The 21,134-nt window shown below is 36.6% G+C and overlaps 1 protein-coding gene across 1 annotated transcript in view; it reads right to left on the reverse strand.

Moving 5' to 3' along the window:
• TMC1 (transmembrane channel like 1) overlaps positions 1-11,872 on the reverse strand; it is a 118,405-nt gene extending 106,533 nt beyond the window's left edge. Inside the window, exons 1-2 of the mRNA XM_072779409.1 lie at positions 11,851-11,872; positions 5,272-5,319 (exon numbers count right to left, since the gene is read on the reverse strand). Coding sequence (XP_072635510.1) covers positions 5,272-5,319; positions 11,851-11,872 — 70 coding nt within the window. The remainder of the gene's footprint in view (positions 1-5,271; positions 5,320-11,850) is intronic.
• Positions 11,873-21,134: the final 9,262 nt, after the last annotated feature.

Below are 21,134 nucleotides of genomic sequence, written 5' to 3' on the forward strand. Positions count from 1 at the left end.
AAAAACATATTATGAGCAGCTATACTCCAATAAATTAGGCAATCTAGAAGAAATGGACGCATTTCTGGAAAACCACAAACTACCAAAACTGGAACAGGAAGAAATAGAAAACCTGAACAAGCCAAACATCAGGAAGATATTTGAAGCAGTCATCAAAAACCTCCCAAGACACAAAAGCCCAGGGCCAGATAGCTTCCCAGGGGAATTCTTCAAACGTTTAAAGAAGAAACCATACCTATTCTACTAAAGCTGTTTGGAAAGATAGAAAGAGATGGAGTACTTCCAAACTCGTTCTATGAGGCCAGCATCACCTTAATTCCAAAATCAGACAAAGACTCCACCAAAAAGGAAAATTATAGACCAATATCCCTGATGAACACAGATGCAAAAATTCTCAACAAGATACTAGCCAATAGGATCCAACAGCACATTAAGAAGATTACTCACCATGACCAAGTGGGATTTATCCCCAGGATGCAAGGCTGGTTCAACAATTGTAAAGCAATCAATGTGATTGATCATATCAACAGGAAAAAAAAAAAAAACAAAAAAAAACAAGAACCATATGATCCTCTCAATAGATGCAGAGAAAGCATTTGACAAAAATATAGCATCCATTCCTGATCAAAACTCTTCAGAGTGTAAGGATAGAGGGAACATTCCTCAGCTTGTTAAAAGCCATCTATGAAAAGCTCACAGCAAATATCATTCTCAATGGGGAAACACTGGGAGCCTTGCCCCTAAGATCAGGAACAAGATAGGGATGTCCACTCTCACCACTGCTATTCAACATAGTACTAGAAGTCCTAGCCTCAGCAATCAGGCAACAAGAAGAAATTAAAGGCATTCGAATTGGCAAAGAAGAATCCAAACTCTCCCTCTTCGCAGATGACATGATACTGTACATAAAAAACCCAAAAGACTCCACCCCAAGATTGCTAGAACTCATACAGCAATTTGGCAGTGTGGCAGGATACAAAATCAATGCCCAGAAATCAGTGTCATTTCTATACACTAACAATGAGACTGAAGAAAGAGAAATTAAGGAGTCAATCCCATTTACAATTGCACCCAAAAGCATAAGATTCCTAGGAATAAATCTAATCAAAGAGGTAAAGGATCTATACCCTAAAAACTACAGAACGCTTCTGAAAGAAATTGAGGAAGACACAAAGAGATGGAAAAATGTTCCATGCTCATGGATTGGAAGAATTAATATTGGAAAATGTCAATGCTATCCAGGGCAATGTACACATTCAATGCAATCCCTATCAAAATACCATGGACTTTCTTCAGAGAGTTGAAACAAATCATCTTAAGATTTGTGTGGAATCAGAAAAGACCCCGAATAGCCAGGGGAATATTACAAAAGAAAACCATAGCTGGGGGCATCACAATGCCAGATTTCAGGTTGTACTACAAAGCTGTAATCATCAAGACAGTGTGGTACTGGCACAAAAACAGACACATAGATCAATGGAACAGAATAAAAATCCAGAAGTGGACCCTCAACTTTATGGTCAACTAATATCTGACAAAGTAGGAAAGACTATCCACTGGGAAAACGACAGTCCCTTCAATAAATGGTGCTGGGAAAATTGGACAGCCACATGCAGAAGAATGAAACTAGACCATTCTCTTACACCATACACAAAGATAAACTCAAAATGGATGAAAGATCTAAATGTGAGACAAGAATCCATCAAAATCCTAGAGGAGAACACAGGCAACACCCTTTTTAAACTTGGCCACAGCAACTTCTTGCAAGATACATCTATGAAGACAAGGGAAATAAAAGCAAAAATGAATTATTGGGACTTAATCAAGATAAAAAGCTTCTGCACAGCAAAAGAAACAGTCAACAAAACTAAAGACAAACTACAGAATGGGAGAAGATATTTGCAAATGACCTATCAGATAAAGGGCTAGTATCCAAGATCTATAAAGAACTTAATTAAACTCAACAGCAAAGAAACAAACAATCCAATCATGAAATGGGCAAAAGACATGAACAGAAATTTCACAGAGGAAGACATAGACATGGCCAACAAGCACATGAGAAAATGCTCCGCATCACTTGTCATCAGGAAAATACAAATCAAAACCACAGTGAAATGCCACCACACACCAGTAAGAATGGTGAAAATCAGCATGACAGGAAACAGCAAGTGTTGGAGAGGGTATGGAGAAAGGGGAACCCTCGTGCACTGTTGGTGGGAATGTGAACTGGTGCAGCCACTCTGGAAAACTGTGTGGAGGTTCCTCAAAGAGTTAAAAATAGATCTGCCCTAGGACCCAACAATTGCACTACTGGGGATTTACCCCAAAGATACAGATGCAGTGAAACGCTGGACACCTGCACCCCGATGTTTATAGCAGCAATGTCCACAATAGCCAAACTGTGGGAGGAGCCTCGGTGTCCATCGAAAGATGAATGGATAAAGAAGCTGTGGCCTATGTAAACAACGGAATATTACTCAGCCATTAGAACTGACAAATACCCACCATTTGCTTTGACATGGATGGAACTGGAGGGTATTATGCTGAGTGAAATAAGTCAATCGGAAAGGGACAAACATATGGTCTCATCTATTTGGGGAATATAAAAATTAGTGACAGGGAATAAAGGGAAAGGAGAGAAAATGAGTGAAAATATCAGTGAGGGTGACAAAACATGAGAGACACCTAACTCTGGGAAATGAACAAGGGGTAGTGGAAAGGGAGGTGAATGGGGGGTTGGGGTGACTGGGTGATGGGCACTGATGGGGGCACTTTGCAGGAGGAGCACTGGGTGTTATGCTAAAGGTTGGCAAATTGAACTCCAATAAAAAAATAAAGATTTTATTTATTTATTCATGAAAGACACAGAGAGAGAAAGGCAGAGATATAGGCAGAGCGAAAAGTGGGCTCCAGGCAGGGAGCCTGATGTAGGACTGATCCTGAGACCACGGATCATGCCCTGAGCCAGGGGCAGGTGCTCAACTGCTGAGCCACCCAGGTGCCCTCAGTTTTATTTTTTTAGCAAGAGGAGGGGCAGAGATAGAGAGAGAATCTTAAGCAGATTCCATGGCCAGTGCAGAGCCCCACCTGGGCTCAATCTCACAACCCTGAGATTCTGACCTAAGCCAAAATCAAGAGTCAGAGGTTTAATCAACTGAGCCACCCAGGTACCCCTAATTATCTTTTAAAATTACTTACTGAAACATTTTTATTGATATTTCAAATCTGAGATCTAAGTATTACCTATAGTACTAAAGTTTGACTAGCAGAGAAAAACTGAAGGATAACTTTCAAATTAGGCTTTGAGAACCATACATTGTCATAAAAACCAAGAATAATTTTCCATTTGTTAAATATGTGGCAAATGTTGTATGTAATGTGAATCCCATTCTGACATTCTGAAAATTTGCCCAGTCTTTATTAGTCACGTTAGTCACCATTTATAGAAAGGACAAGACCTTGATAAGGATTGAAAAGCAATTTTCCCACAAATAACTCAAGAACTCAAGCAGCCACTCTTCATTTTTTTTTTAATTTATTAATATTTTATTTATTTATTTGACAGATAGCACAAACAGGGGAAACAGCATAGGGAGAGGGAGAAGCAGGAAGCCCAATGTAGGGCTCGATCCCAGGACCCCAAGATCATGACCTGAGCTGAAGGCAGACACTTAACCAACTGAGCCACCCAGGTGACAAAGTACTCTGCATTTTAGTATATTTTGTATTAAGACTAAACTATTAAACTTTCATTTTTACCAATTGGGAACAAAAAGGCTATTTTTACTGCCTTAACTAATTTTCAAAAATCCAAATTCTAAAACAAATAACCAATATTTTACAGTTGCCTACTAACTGCAGATTTACATACAATGTTACCATTTAAAATGGTCTTCATTCAATATGGAAGGGTAGCAGAATATGCCACTTCAAAGTGAGACTGCAGGAGCTCAGGACATGCCTGCCCTAAACTGTGCTACTTTGGTATATTGATTGTACTGAGCTATAGGCACAAAAAACTGCGAATGAAAAGGTTTTCCTGAACTCCCTACATCTGCCCAAACACAGATCCTCCAAAAGGTACTGAATTGTCCTAAATCCCCTTACCAAGAATTCACCCTTAGGGAATATTGACTCATCACAAAGGAAGACACTGGAAGTCAATACCATACCCAGACAAACTTTGTCACAATCAAATGTCCCATTTATTCTTTGAAGGGCCTACTCACTTTTCCTAAAAAAATTATTTATTCTCTCCTAAAAGCCTACATACACACCCTCTTCACCCTCTTTTTTCCTTATTAAGACAGTATTTAAGTCTAAATTCTAAGCCACCTCAGAGAGTTACTTTTTCCTGAGTATCTCTCATGTATACATGAGGACTACACATTAATAAGCTTCTGTTTGTTTTTTCTCTTATTAAACTATCTTATATTACAGAGGTCTCAGCTAACTACTCAGAAGGGCTAGAGGGAAAATTATTTTTCCTCCCCTACAGCACTCAAGCCGTGACATGCAGAGTCTGTCTATGTGAGACTCTGAGCTGTTTGCATGTAAAATGCCCTGAAAGCCTGAAAACAACTGGCATTGTGAACATTCCCTGGCTGCCATATTGTACTCAAGTTATTACACTGATAATGTCAATGGATCCTCGAATTGAACTCTTCTTGAGATACTGCTCTTTCTTTCCATTTTAGTAAATTTAGAGCTTTTGCTCATCTCATGAATGATCTTTCCCATGCTCCAGTCCATGAGTGCTCTGCATGCAAGGGATCACAATCCAAGCTCTTAAGCTAAACCTTCACAAAGTAAAAACAACAGAGCAATTCCAACAAAATACCATGCATTCAGTGCAAAAGAATGTAATTATTCATTTTAATTGAGCCACCTGATCAAGTCAGTCAAAATGGCCAATCTGTTCTATTGTAGTAGATTAAGCCCTAGAGAAGAGCTTTCAGGACAAAGGCTTTAATAGGGAAAATACTAGAGAAATTTTAAAAAGCAAATTTTTGTGGGCTACCATCTACTTGATCATGAGTAACTTCTACATTTGATAGAGTGTAGAATTCTACATTGAATAGAATCTAGAGATTCTACAGTGGAGATCCAATTTGCTGGACTTGATCTCTTTGGTGAGACCATCAAAAGTCACCCGCATCTGGGGTAGCATGTGCTTACATGTGGGAGCATAATTGCACAAGGTAAAAGGTCAAGTCCCCTGAATTCACTACCATTTCACTGGAAACACATTCCATGTCCATCCCCGCTTACTTGAACTTTCTTCTGTGTCATCCTCTTCTTCCTCCACTTGAATTTGTACTGTTGAAGAAAAGAAAAATACAGCAGTTCTTTAAATGATGGCATAGCAACTAGTAACAGGTTTTTCCTGTTATTATTTTCATCATAAAGTTTTCTGTGCAGTTAATACAAATATTTTTCAATGAGCTTGTCAAAAAGAGCATTGTTTATTAAAGAAATATAGTCACAGCATCCTAGACAGTGTTATGCAAAAACTTCTCTGCTTCATTGCCTTCAAAGGCTTGCAAAACATATCAATTATAAGCCTGTCGGTTCAATTGAATATAACTGCTACCAAAATAAATTCTATGTTGCAATGAGTAGACTTGGGGTTTGCTGGGTCATTGCATTCCGTGATAAATTGAGTTGCTGGTAAAGCTATATCCACATGCACAAACAATGTGGTTATTAGAACCAAGTTAATTTATTAAAATAGAGAACATTTAATTCTAACCAGTTACCAGTGTCAAAGAGCCTTTCAAAAAAATGTCGAAAGGCTGATATTTCCTATTTCAAGGATTCCTGGGGTTGTCTATTGAGATAGCCTAAATTTTCCAATATATGATTTACTTTGACTATAGGGAAACACGTGATTTTGTAGTTCTTCCCCCAAAAAAGAACATTTCTTCTGTGTATTCCTCACTCCATACTCAAGACAGCATCTTCTTTTTAGTTTTGATCTATTTTTGCGAAGGCATCAAACGGTTTAAAAAAATTGTAGTTGTCCAATAATATGCGAAAATATACTAACTTTTACACTTGTCATCTACTGTCCATTCATTACAGGTCTCAGCCAGAAACAAAGCTCTACAACTTGCTCAGGTAAAAATGAGAATCGACTATTTCTTTAAAACCGTAGTCCCATAACTAGCTTATAAAATCATAAGTGTATCATATTTTTAAGTCAGATGAGCCTGAGTCTGAGAGAGTAAAGATGACAAAACAACATTGCCGCAAACAGAGGAAACAACCTCCGTTTTGTTTCTGCTCGCGTACCGTCAAAGGTTATTTTTCAGAACTTGACAAGCACATTGAAAACGGAACACATGCCAAGAGTTTAAATTCCATTCACAAAGGAGATTAATATAAAAGCACATTTTGCCTTTAAACAGCATCTGCATAAAAATTTTTAGGATATGCAAAAATGTCATCACTCAACGTCAGCCACGGAATGTGAAAATAAGTGTTCTTTTGTTCAGAGTGGACATGTGCCTTCTGTTACTGGCTGTAACTGGATCTGCACAGGACAAAGATCTTTATGTCACTACTGAGAGTCCACAGCAGTGAGGCAGACACTTCTAAGAAGATGTTTTACATTTAACAATCAGTCTTGGTCTTTTATTTGTAATTAATCATCACCACCAAGCTTCTTCAGTCAAAGAAGGAAGACACTTCGTAGGAAGGCAGCCTTGGAACAGAGTCCGTTCTGTGTGTATAATATAAGAACAGCTAGGGACAAACAGCAAAGACTGACACACAGCCTATTCTGCAACATCATAGCCAAAGCAAAATCCACACAAAATATTATGCTGATTTATAATAACAACTCACTGGATGTGACTAAATGAAACAGAGAAAAAGGAACAAAAATATAAGCAAATCTTTAGGAAGGATTATATATTAAATAAAAACAGCAGAATGAAATGTCCCAAGCCAAGGAGATGAGCAACACATCCATTTCTTCTGATAGCCAGTGGAGGAGAAAAAGCAGGGCTGCAATCATGGATCATCTCCTAGAGTACAGGAAGGGTAATAACAAATGGCTATTAAATAAAACCTAAAAATCCATCAGAGGAGATATCCCTGTGGTGGCAAGTAAAGAACTAAAAAAAAGAGCTATGGTTTCTAAGTGATGTAATGGAGAGTACTGCAGAAATAGCCCCTAGCCTCCTCTTGAGCTGACTCTCCGAGAGTGATATTCATCTGTGCGTGATCATCTGCACATTCTCATTAGGTGCCTTCTTTATTCAATGACATCCCCTTGGCAGTGGAGTCAAGGGGCGATGAAATAGTTGTTTTCATAGTTATTGTGATAATCATTGGGTTGTTCTTGACTCAAACCCTCAGCAAAGGCATCATCAGTATCAAGAACGAAACAACAGCACTGTGACCAGATGTAAGATGCCTGCAAGAGCCTCAGACGGACTCTGATTTTAATGGAACATTATTTGGCTGGAAAAGCAACTATCAGTGGTGGTCTGGATCTCCTGCAACTCAAAGTGAGGCTAAAGAACCAAGCTAAGAAGCCCCTCCAACACCAAACCTTGTGCAAAAGAGTATCTCAGAGCACTAAAATGGGAGCTACAGACTGTCTCTCCCTCCTCATACAATTTTTGGCATGGCGTGTTGCCATTCCTTTTCTCAGCAATCCCTAGTAGCTTATCCCCGATCGTATGACCCCCACATGCTTTGGCTGCTTCCCAAAGCCTATTGATTATGTACTTTAAAAATAACCTCTCTCCTGGGGAGCTATGGGAGGATGGTGAAAGGAGAGGAGGGGGAGGTCCTGTCAAAATGTTGGAGGCACAAGCAAAGCTTCACTGAAGTACGCTATTTAAGAGAGGAAAATGCAGTCAGAGCAGATGAACGCCTAGGCAACCCAGATCCTCATTTCATGCAAATAGACCCAGTAATTAAAAACAGTAAAAGGAAACAACAGCAAAATGTCACATTTTAGAGGCATTGGAATCGTTTGGAGAAGGGGATGTTGTTCCAGGCTTTCTTTTTTAATCTATGCCACTGAAAGTAAGTAGTGTTGCCTGTTCCTCTAACCCATGTTTAGCTCTTTAAGAGATGTTTGGAGCACTAGGTGATTACTCTGGAAACTGAGAGCTCCTTTATCCAATTAGCACAAGGGAGTACAGAACAAAATGCTCTGGGCAGGGAGTTTGTAGGTTCTAAAAGAAAACATAAGGAGTCTTTAAGGAGTCTTACTATTTTATGCAAAACAATGACTTCATAAGTGAGATCAAGATTAGATAGGAGTATTTTTTTTTTTTTTTTTTTTTTTATGTGCAAGGAAATGTCAGCATGGGTCCTTCCCATATACATGAGGTACATGTCTCCTCAGGCTAAACTGCACTGGAAGTGATATTCATCTTTGCTGTAACAAGGTCATTTCTGAATCTTAGCTGAAGGATCCAAGCCATCAGTATGGGGTGTGATGTGGAATGTGAGAGGAAGAGAAGAATCAAGACAATCAGAAGGTTTTCATCCTTGGCAGGCACCTAGATAGATAGAGTCAAAATAAAAAGAGTTGAAAAGTCTATAGGAAGAATAGGTGGGAGGAGCTGAAGATAGGGAGTTTAATATGAAATGTTGGAGTTGAGTTGCCTATTAGATACCCATGGTTAACTTGAATAGGCAATTGGATATTGGAGTCTGGAGTTTGGAAGAAAAGTCTGGCCTGGAAATATACATTTGGGAATTATTAGCATATTGATGCTATTTAAAGCCGTAGAACCAAGTGAGACCACCAGGTAAATGAATAAAAACAGAACAGAAAAAATGAACAAAACAGAAAACTCCACAATTGAGAAGACAGGGAGAAGAAGAAAAACCAATCAAAGACACTGAAAATGAACAATCAATGGAGTAGGAGGAAAACAAGGAATGTGTCGTAGGCTTATAACTCAAGTATAACGAGGACTGAAAATTGACCATTGGATTTTGCAGTATGGAAGTCAATGACGACTTTGGCAAGCATAGATTTAGCAAAGTGTTATAAGGAAAAGCCTGAATTTCAATGACTTTACAAGAGAATGGTCAGTGAGGAATAGGACCACTAGTTACGCTAGCCAGCTTACATGCTGATGGCAAAAGAGAATGATAAATTGATGATGTAGGTTATAAAAAGATAATGTTACACATACAACACATATTAGATTCTGAATTCTTTTATTGCATTGATGTGGCTTTTGGTTTTGTTACTGGGGTATGTGTCTCTGACTGAGACTTTGTTAAAAGATGGAGCAACTTACTAATATACCCCTTGCTTATATATAGTGTCCACCGTATAGTAGTTCAAAGGTATGGTACTAAAGGGTGGTGAAGGAACAAGACAGAAAAAGAAAAATGGGGAAGAGTACGGAGAAGAAGGGAAGAATACAGCAAAGAAAGGGAGGTAAAGGGGCAAAAATGAGGTGAGATTACAGTAAATAAGAGGGAAAAAAAGTATAAAAGAAAAGTAAAACACTGCATTTTGTCTTTACTCTGTCTATAAATAAACATATTTGTATTTTTATTTTCATGTAAGTAAATATTATAAATATAAAATGTTATCAGTTCTAAATTCATATACTAAATGATATTTCCTCTTTTAGGAACACCTCAAGTTAACAAAATCTAGACTGTCTTTAGTTATTTCTTCAACTAATACTCTTTTCTAACAAGAATGTGAAAGTAAAAGAGCTAGAAAATATGAACAAAATAAAGGTATCTCTTTTCTTAAGAGAGTATATTCCAAAGTAAAGCTTGCCTTGTTCTGTAAGGAAGAAGAGTTTTGATCCCTTACCAAAAACAGGAAATCTCTTTTTCAAGAGAGAAAGAAGAGAGAAAACTGGCCAGTGAAACTATGAAAAGTAAGCTATGATTTTTAAAAATCTCTTTAAATATAGCTTCCTTATGATAGACACTGTAAATTTTACGCTCTGAAATTTCTAGGTCTAATGGCCACTCAGTAGCTGCTCAAATTGCTAATTTTTTTGTTATAGTAACAATGATGATGATGGTGGTGCAATTACGATATGGAGATAATTATATGTATGTATGTATGTAAATAAATATAAGCTGTGTATAAGTTAAAGCCAAGAACAACATTTAGATATTTTGCTTTTGTAAAAACCAAACAGAAGGTAAACCAGCCCAAATTTTGAAAGGAATGAGTAAAGTTAGGCATAAGGAAGAATTTCCCACCAGTGAGGCACTTGGGTGCTAGATCGTCACCAAACCACATTGAGGTTTCCTCTACCCTACAGAGAACACTTCAGTATCCTGCTCCCATTCAGCTATTGAGTACAAAGTAAGGAACAGAAGGCACCATCTGCAAAATTGAACAAAAATGTTGGAATTTGATTCTTCTTCCTCAAGAATCGGACTTACCCAAGACATGAAATCAGATTCAGTTTAAATCAGCAGCTCCCTGTATTTTTTTACTTTTAGGGAAGGACAAGAAGATGCTCTGGACGTTTGTTTATAACTATTCCAAATCCTTCAAGTGATGGTGCTAAGCACAATATTTGGAAGCCATAGAGTAAAGAGAAGACTTATTTATTTCTTATATCATTCAAATACCTTAATAAACCTATAAACTATAAGACATTTACAAAGTCCTTGGAGTGGGAAAAAACAAAATGAGATCATTACATTTGAATATCATCAAGGTATCTGGGGGAAAGGTTTAATTTGACAAACTGGTGCTGATAATCTTTCTGCAGATGCCAGCACCCTTCTTCTCTTCCTTAAGACCATTGAGAAAATGAACCACAGAACACATAGATTCAAAACCACCCTAATGAAAACTTTTAAAATAAATGCCAAAAGATTGGTCATATTTACAATCATTTTAATATCTTGAAGATACTAAATAGTTATTCTAAATTGTGTTTTGTAAAATTACAAAAAAAATAATAATTGTGACTTTTGGTGAGACTCAGCCACCTTAGAGAAGGGAATGGGCAAGAAATTCAACTGCTACAGTTACTGTCATCCTCCAGTATTTTTCCTTCTAAGAAACGGAATAAATTACATTTACTTTTTGAGACTATGAAGCCCTTAAGAAGTAGGGAATAAATAGCTACTGATGTTTGCTTTATTAAAAAATGCAATATAGAGATCTCTGGGTGGCTCAGCGGTTTAGCACCTGCCTTCGGCCCAGGGCATGATCCTGGGGTCCTGGGATCAAGTCCTACATCTGGCTCCCTACATGGAGCCTGCTTCTCCCTCTGCCTGTGTCTCTGCCTCTCTCTCCCTCTCTGTGTCTTTCATGAATAAATAAATAAAAATCTTTAAAAAAAAACCCGCAATATAAAATATTGTAGTTGCCAACTAGAACAGGATGAATTCTGTAGAGAAACACATTTTATTATGAGGTCCTGGAGCGAGAATGGCTAACCCTGAGAACAGAGAGGTGAAAAAAAAAAAAAAAAAAGGAGATTCACTCAAAATAAAAATCCCCCTTCTATACATTTACAATGGTAATAATCTTTTTTTATATCCATAAGAAGGAGGGGAAGGGGATGCACACCAATTTATTTTGCACTTTTTCCTTCTGTTTTTATTGTACATTAAATTAAAATTAAACACAAGCTGAGTGGAGTGGGTAGCTGGAATGTTTCCAAATTCTACCACCCTTGAGCTGGAAGAGCAAATATGAAATGCTAAAGCATAGTTCTTCAAATAGTGAATTATATACTGGAGTATTTGTGAGAAACTGTAATTAGATATTTTATGACACCACTGATCTATGGAAAAACAAAAACAGCTCTTATTCTATCTGGTGTGAGGGGTTGGCTTATTTTTTTAACAATTCATATTCAATAAATAGCTGTTTACCACGGCATTTAGAGCTCTCCATGGTTACAAAAAAATTAAATAGTGAGTCTTGCTTTTTCTTTGCATTTAGAATATTCTGGGGGAGGGGACATTTCTTATTTAACCATGCTGTCATAACATATATATTCAGAGTGTGTGTTCTCACATTTCAATTACCACCATAAAGAGCAACCACTGTAAATAAGTGTGCTGAAACGAAAATACATTCTCTTGTGTGAGTTTTTGTGGCTATAATCTTTTATAGTAATAGGATACCAAAATAACAACCAGATGAAAATAATGTGTTGTAAACCCTTGGCAGCTCTACTTACATCCTTGGATTGCTTAGAACAAAAAGGAATCTTTCCCCACCCCCACCCCAAGTATTTATGCAATATTCCAAGTCAAGAAGAAGAATGCTTGTCAAGATTCATGGATAAACAAACAACATGAAACAAACAAACAAAAAGCACTAAAGAATTGTGTAACCACTGAAAGCAGACGATTGTTTCTGGAGCCTAAAGAAGCAGGAAGCAAGGCTAGCTGAACTCCGTGTGGTCTTCATCCTTCCTTCCCAGGCTGCACAGAAGATGCTAATTACTTTTCATTAGCATACATTAATGAGTGTCTTCTAAAGAACAAAGGCAGTGTGGGGCAGCATACGGGGAGGGATGGTGGCTGAATTGTAAGTCAAAAGCTGCAGCAGAAGACAGGGGCAGAGAAAAAGAAAATTAGGAGAATGGCTTAGGAAGGAATTGGTAGTTTCCTCAAATTGGAAGAACTACCTTCCTGACAAAATAGTAACAGCACCAGGAAGGATGAAATGATTTCATTCATTTTTGTTTCTAAGGAAAAATAAACAGGAGAAGGAAATAAAAGAAAAAGCAAACATTAACTAGAATGAATCATTCTTTTTTCTGCTCTTTAGCTGTTTAGGAAAAATTGTATTCTGTAGGATTTACTACCCAACTAGAGATCTTCGTTAACATCATCATCAGTTAAGGAACAGCAATTCTGAATTCTATGTGCAGGTGTCCTCATGAGTTTATAAGAATTGTGACCACCCATCTACCCATTATGATCATTTTCCCTACAGACTCAGTTTATGATACATGATAAGATTCAAACTGTAAGTAATTTGTATGTGTTCTATAATTTTATCAAAATAGTTCACATAGAATGTGGAATGTGTGTTAATTCACATCCTAAATGCAGCTGAATCATTATACATTATATGGATGTATATTATATATGTTTTTATAATAAATAAATAAGAAAATACTTTTTAAAAGAATAAACATAAAATATATAAAATAACACAATACATCAATTAAATTCCTTTTAATAAATCTCTCAGTAGATGATAAATGAGAGAGAGAGAGAGAGATAACCTACTGGTCTGTTTCTCTGGAGAACCCTGATCCAGACAGTCTTTCTTTTCAAGATTACCATAATGGAACCAGACAAATACTGGAAACAATAACACAAGATATAAATTGACAGGTTCTACTAAAGAGATACAAGCAGAAGATATGGTTAGAGTTCAAAGGATGGAGTGGACAATCATGTTTATTAGGGAATTTTAGGATATTTGCTTTTTGTTATTCTTCAAATACTTCTGGAATCAGGATAAATAAATGTATGTTTCACCACCTGATTTCCTTCGGATTAACCCCAGTTCCTTCAAGACCATGACCATGAAGAAGAAAGTTTATTTCCATGATTAACCAACGACTACAAAGTATAAACAAGAAAGAAGGACTTTTGTTCACCTGAATCTCTAAAACTATTACATTTGTACCATAGAACCAGAGAAGACAACTCAGAGCTTTCAAGTCAGCAATTGGCTTAGTAGAAAACTCTCAAGCTTTTGAGTTAGACAGGTAAATGTTTTGTGTTTTGACTCTGCAACAATTTTATGCCATCTCATAACTTTGGATAATTATTTAAATTCTCTATGCTTGGTGAAAGGGGCAATAATCACTATACAGAGTCTCTGTGAAAACTAAACATAATAACAAATGCATGCGACATAGGGGGGTGCCTTGTTGGCTCAGTCAGTTAAATGTCAGATTCTTGATTTTGGCTCAGGTCAGGATCTCAGGGTAGTAGGATTGAACCCCATGTGGGGCTCTGCCCTCAGAGAGGGGTCTGCTTGGAAGTCTCTTTCTCCTTCTGTCTTTTCCCCTTCTCTAAAATAAATTAAATCTTTTTATAAATAAATAAATGTGATGTGTATAATATAATGTGCCTGGCATAGAGCAAAGGTTAAAATCATCTACAAGGACAGTTCAAATGCTTTACACATATCTATACACAAAATTTTGAGATTTTTCACCTAAAATTCTAGAAAGATAAGGAAGACACATCTATTCTGACCAATTTTGGACTCAGCCAGCAAGAAAATTACCTCAATATTTGGTCTGGGATTGTATTAAAGGCCATTTAGTCAAAAGATAAAGTCAAAGAATAAAATATTACCCTAAACTCTGTCTCTTGGTATCCTTAGCTTCTCGCCATGCCTGTTGATGATGCCAATCAGTGTGGAAAGTCATGCTGCTTGGGCCAATGGTCAGCTTAACCATACAATTCTTGCTTGTTAGCAATGGGAGGAGCAGTAACAACAAGTCGAAGTTGACTCATAAAAACTGATCAGCAGCCATTGTGAAAAACAGACTTTTAGAGCCACAGGAATTATAAAATTAGTTTCATACAGAGAAAAAAGTCAACAGACCCTAGAATGAGAGATTTGCATGTTCTGTCTCATCTAGCTTCCAAATTCCTTTCTTGGGAATACCCTGGTATCCAGAGGACAAATTATTATACCTGTGTGGGCAACAGAAAAAAAATGTAGGGTGAGGAGTATTTAGTAAGAGGCTGACAGTCTGCCAAGTCCACTAACAGTTGTGACCTTGCCCTTGCTTATATATCTGTATCATGATTTTAAGTGTTTTTTTTTTTTTTTCAATTAAGGGTAATCAATTCTATCTTGATTAAATACCAAAAGGTTGGGACTGTAATTGTGACTATTATATCCCACAGCAAAGGGCAATGGTTAAAAACTAAGATCTGGATCTGGAGTGTGGAGGCCGAGAAAATTATTTTTCTTCAAGTGGAAAATCATTCCACTTCAAAGTTCAGTGTTAGCACAAGTACAGCCATCCCAGGCCCCTGTGAATAAGAGCTGAATTTTACCTTACTTCAGTTACAGGAAGAAAACAGTTTACAGCTTAACGTCCTAGGAAGCCCCATATTAGAATAAAAACAGAGCCCAAGCCAAGGGCAGGAAGCTCCTATTAGAATAAGAACAAAGCTCAATGCCCTTGAAGGCCCCACATCAAAATGTAAACAGAACTTGAGGAATTGCTCCACCCCTTCTGGACGTCCCCTAGACCATCCCTTAAAACTAAGCTGAAACCCACCTCAGGGTCCAAGTCCCTGCTCCGCTGTGTCAGGTATACTTGGACCCAAGCTCGAGCTTGTAAATAAACCGTGTGCTTGCATCGGTGTCGGCTCCTTGGTGGTTCCTCGGATTCGCAATCTTGGGCACAACAGGAGTAGAAGATAGAAAAGAAAGCTGATGCTGATAGAGACAGCAAGTAACTTCAGGTGCTCTTATATTTCTAATTCTACATTATCCCTTCCCTTCCTTTCCATAAAATGAAATTACTTTGATTATTGGGACAAGCTATATTCTAATTCCAGAGAGCAGGATCAGAATATCCTAAGCCAAGTTTCTTAAATCAGTGCAGTATATTTTTTCAGATGATTGAAGGGTAGAACTCAAATTCTGATGGTAGTTCCCAAAGCTACTCAACTTCCCTAAATGTAATCAAATATTTCCCAAGAAACTAGTTCCTAGATCATACCTAGCCAGAATAGATGCTCAAGACTGGCTCTTCAGAATTCATCAAGACTCTTAGTTCCACCTCCTGTCTCCTGTGTCATGAAATCTCACCGTGGGTGTACATGTGCATATGTGTGAATTTGTATGTGTGCGTATGTGTGTGTGTGTAAGAGAGAAAGGAGAGAGAGAAAAAGAAAAAAAATTAAAAGTCTTAAGGAAGTATTCCAGATCCCTTGATTTCTCCTCACAGCCTCTGCATTCTTCTCAATCATCTACTTAGTTCCAAACAACAAAATGTGTCCATCGCCTGTGCTGGGTAAAACTCTCTGCCCTCCTTGAAGCCCAGGTATTTACCATCAATAGCATGATAACTAAAAATGAGATTAGTTTATTTTTTTATCCATCATCTCAGCCTGGCAGCATTGAGAGTCTATTTTAATGGATTCCATGGTCAAAGGCCATCAGCTTCCCTCTTCATTCCATGACACTGAATTATGCTCCTATCTCCAAATCTTTTTGCCTGTCCCCCAAATTCTGGAGGATTTCCAGCAGAAAGAGATCTAGGCAGTGCTTCTCAAACACATTGATCCACTTCATCCACAAAGATTCTGACTCAGTAGTTTGGGGATTGGGGTGCCAATAATTGGCTTTTCTAAGTGCTTCCAAGTAACATTACCAGTCCTCAAATCACACTTTGGGAACCAATTACATGAGGCGTCCAGAGGGAGTGGGGGAAAGTTAACAAGCACTTGCCACTTCCTTTTAGAAACCATAGCTATTATGACCTAGCAATTGTCTTTCTTTGATTGTCTATCTTTATGTCAATTTCACACTCTCTTGATTGCTGTGCCATTACGATGTGCCTTAAGAGTAAGGATGTGTCTTCAAACTTTGTCCATTCTTTTCAGATGCTTAGCCTCTTCTAGGTCCTTTGCATTCCCATATAAGTTTTAGGATAAGCTTGTCAACTTATGTAAAATTTTTAAAAACCTGGTTGGATATGATAGAATTGCGTTGAGTCTAAAAATTAACTTGAGGAGAATTGATTTTTGACAATATTGAATCTTTCATTCGACAAATAAGTACATTTATTTAAGTCTTCTTCAATTTCTTTCAGCAATGTCTTGTAGTTTTCAGCTTGTAGGTCTTGCACTACTTTGGTCAAATTTGTTTTGCATTTGGCCCATGGCTCATTTGGAAGTGATATTTAGTTTCCAAATATTTTGGGATTTTTCAAATATATTTTACTTTAGATTTCTAATTTAATTCCATTGTAGTTAGAGGATATACTTTGTATAACTTGAACATAAATGTTTGCATAATATGTGAACATATTTATATAAACACATAAATGTTCTATGTGAACTTGATGAGAGTGTATTCTGCTACTTTTAGGTGGAGTTATAGAAGTGTCAATTAGTTTCAGACAGTTGATAGTATTGTGGAGGTCTTTATTTATATGCTTACAGATTTTATTTTGCTTTTTCTATCTATTGTGGAAAAATTGCTGACTATAATAGTGGATTTATTTATTTTCCTTACAGCTCTATCAGTATTTATTTTATGTATTTTGAAGTTCTGCTATTAGGTATCTAAATGTTTACATTTGTTATTTCCTATTGATAAAATTACCTCTATCATTATGAAATAATGTTATTTATTCCTGATAATATTCTTTATTCTAAAATAAAACTTATCCAACATTAATATGACTACTTCAGGTTTCTTTTTATTAGTTTAATACGGTATGTTTTTTCCATCCTTTTACGTTTGACTTATTTGTATCTTTATACTGAAAGTGGATTTGTTATAGACAAGAAATAGTTTGATACTGAAATTTTTACGTAATCTGACAATTTCTAACTTTTAATTTGAGTATTCAGACCATTAATATTTAACATGCATATCTACAAGTTTTCTTTGCAAACTAAACTCTTGCTTTTTAATTTTTTTTGTCTTATCTCTAGTTTCTAGTTTCTCCTTTTTTCAGCCACCTTTTGGATGAATTGATTTTTACAGTGATTCTATTTTATTGACTTCTATGGCCTATTTTCTGTAACTAGTTAAATACCACTTTATTCTAAACTACTACTTAATATAAGTGCCAGAAAAGTTATATAAGTAGCAAATTATATAAATACCATTTCATTTATAGTGAAAAACCTTATACCAGAATATTTTCATTTTTTCTTTTCCAGACTTTGTGCTGTTGTTAGACATGTTTTCGAGCTCAATGATCCTTTCTTCTGCCGTGCCTAATTCTATGTTAACCCCATAAAGCATATGCTTCATCTTGTACATTGTATTTTTCATCTATGGAAGGTGAATTTTGTCTTTTTATTTTTATTTATTTATTTATTGTCTTTTTGATTTCATCTATGTCTCTAGTTAATTTTTTCATTAGTCTCTTGAATATGTACAGTGCAGTTTCATAACTTTTTGTGTACCAGTTATATCAACCATGTCAGTTATGGGACGATTATGTTTAATTTATTTTTTTCTTACTTTATGGGTATTTTCATGCTTCTTTGTATTAATGGTAATATTTGACTGCATGATAAACATTATTAATTTTTCCTTATTGGGTGCTAGATATTTTTATATTCCCATAAATATTCTTTAGCTTTGTTCTGGTATGCATCTAAATTACCTGGAGTCAGGTAAGTTTTAAGTTGCTGGTGAGACCAGAGCAATGTTTAATCTAGGCTTAATTTTTTTCCTACTGCTGAGCAAACAGCTTCTGAGTACTCTATATGGCATCTCATGAATTATAAGGTTTTATACTCTTACTTGTGGGAGGAGTTCACCTCATTTATTTTCCATCTCTCGGAGGTCACTATCCTTTTTAGTCTGACATATAATGTCTTGAAATTGTTGTTTCATGTATTTTTTCTATTTTTGTATTTGTTTCAGATAAACAGTAAATTCAGTAAATCTATACTCCATCCTTACATAAAAAACCTATTCATTCTAAATGTTTTAGAAGTATCTCAGTTGAGTTCCTTTTTTTTTTTTTTTTTTTTTCAGTCCACGAGAAAAAAAGTATGAGTCAAGAACTCTGGCTGCCTCCTATTCCTTTTTGTTTCACACACAATCATCTCCAGGTAATTCTGCATGGAATTACCAGTTTTGGGGGAATAGTTACATCAGTTGACTATGCCTCCACTAATAGAATTATGCTTATAAATATTTTAATAACATGCAGAAATGTTTACAATCTATAATGTACAAAAAGATTATCAAAATTCCTATATATCTGTATATCTGAAATAAATGCCTTATGCAAAAACAAGTGGGAGGGAGGGCAGTGACTGAGATGAAATACGCCAAAATGTTAGCAGCCATATCCGGATGGTGAGATTGTGACATTTTCTTCCTTTCTAGATTTGTTTCTGTCTTTCCCAAATGACTATAATGATGCATATTATGCTTAAAAAGACTAACTTCTGTTTTGTTTTTACTTTTTAGAATGAAATTTAGGGAGACAGAAAATGAGAGACAATTTTGGTGAAAAGCTACAGAAACTCAAGGATTACTGCTTAGCTATGTCTCGTAGGATCTCAGGCGCTCTTACTTGGTCTTGCAGTTATCAACATGCCCCTATGTCCCTATGATGAAGGCCTGGATTATAAAACATCATGAAAAAATAGGAATCGAGCAGCCAGAATTTTGCAAACAATGTTTTATTACGACAGTGTTAAGAAGAAAGGAGCCAACTCATAAAATGGTAATACTGCCTTCTTCAGTAATGGTTGAAATGTTCCACCTTGTAATGCAGCTCTGGAAAATGCTTCTGAAACATTCTGGAAGTTTAAAGAAAACTGATGAGAGAGAGCTTTAGTTAATGAACTCTGCTTTCTCTTGGTTGCCAAATTAAGAGACCTCGGTGGACTATTTGATTCTTAGATCAGGTTCCTTCCATGAACCTTTTACAGAGAAGAGAACAGTAAGTAGAAAGGAGGTGTGAAGAATTCATCCACTAATTCACTCAGTCAACTAGGATATACTTGAGTCTATAGAGAGAAAGCAGTGAGTAGGGCTGTGTAGCTCTTTATAGTTGAAGGAGCACTGTCTTATTCTTAGAATCAGACAGACCTCAACTCAAAACCTAGCTCTGCCCTTCAAAAAGAGCAATGACAGGCAAATTTGTAAATTTTCTGAGCATCAGATTTCATGTCAACGAATTGTGAAAACAAAATATCTCCTAGAAGTGATGTGATCATGGAGTAAAATATATATAGCAGTGTCTAGCATATGGAAGGCACTCAAATCTGTATTGATCTAATAAAATCTGGGCAGCCATAAGCGAGTAAGATATTCTCTTTTCATTCTAAGAAGTACCCACCTATATAGAAGACATGATATGCAAAAATAAAACAATTGTAGGTGAAATATAATTGAACCTCCTTATATTTACTATTAAGAATAGAAGCCAAGAAAGGGAAGACATCCTAGGGAGCTAAAATGGTCAGACCATGAATACTTATATTGAGTCTCTAGATGTAAGAAGATTTTTTTAAAAGTATATGTACATAGTTTTATATATAATGCAGTATCACATCACATAGGACATATACTCTTGTTTCATATATTCAGATACGCTCAAAATACTGTTTTTAAGGCTACAAAACAAAATATAGAAACATAAACAGGAACATATTCAATACTTACAAAAAGTGATACAATAAAGATTATAAAGTACTACTTTCAATACTTCAAAAGATATGTATACTTTTTTTTACAAGTAACATCATGAATGATCATATCTTCACATGCATTTAAGGATTATTTGTACTCAGTGGAAGGCTATTGCCATTTTCATACATAAAAATTTCTCTAGCGGGCAGCCTGTGTGGCTCAGCAGTTTAGTGCCGCCTTCAGCCCAAGGCGTAATCCTGGAGACCCCGGGATGGAGTCCCATGTTGGGCTCCCTGCATGGAGCCTGGTTCTCCCTCTGCCTGTGTCTCTGCCTCCCTCTCTCTCTCTCTCTCTCTCTCTGTCTCTCTCTGTCTCTCATGAATAAATAAATAAAGTCTTTAAAAAAAATTCTCTAGCTCTGTAACAATGCAGATTTTAGTCCATTCAGGACATCACTCCAGTCCTATAAGAGAAAAGCTGAACAAACTGAAGACCAATTCTTTTTAGATCTATCAGAGAGTTGAGCTTCACAGGGAAAACCATTGCCCCCCAAACTGGAGAAACAAAGCCAGTGTAACAGGGCAGAAATGCACAAGCAGAAACCACTGTGGGAACTGTTCCCAGGTAGGAAAACCTTAACCTGTAACTGACAGAATACTGGAGGCTCCATGCAGACACTCTGGGAGTTAAAATGCTTCCTAAAAAAGAAGTCGAATCAGCAAAGAGGAAGGGCAGATCCTTGAGTGATGGCTGTGTTGTGTTTCCATTTTAAACAGATGAAGTGGTTGAATCCATTTAGATGTGGTGGACTGTATATATG

The sequence above is a fragment of the Canis lupus genome, chromosome 1, assembly GCF_048164855.1.
Source record: "Canis lupus baileyi chromosome 1, mCanLup2.hap1, whole genome shotgun sequence".
Classification (NCBI taxonomy): domain Eukaryota; kingdom Metazoa; phylum Chordata; class Mammalia; order Carnivora; family Canidae; genus Canis; species Canis lupus.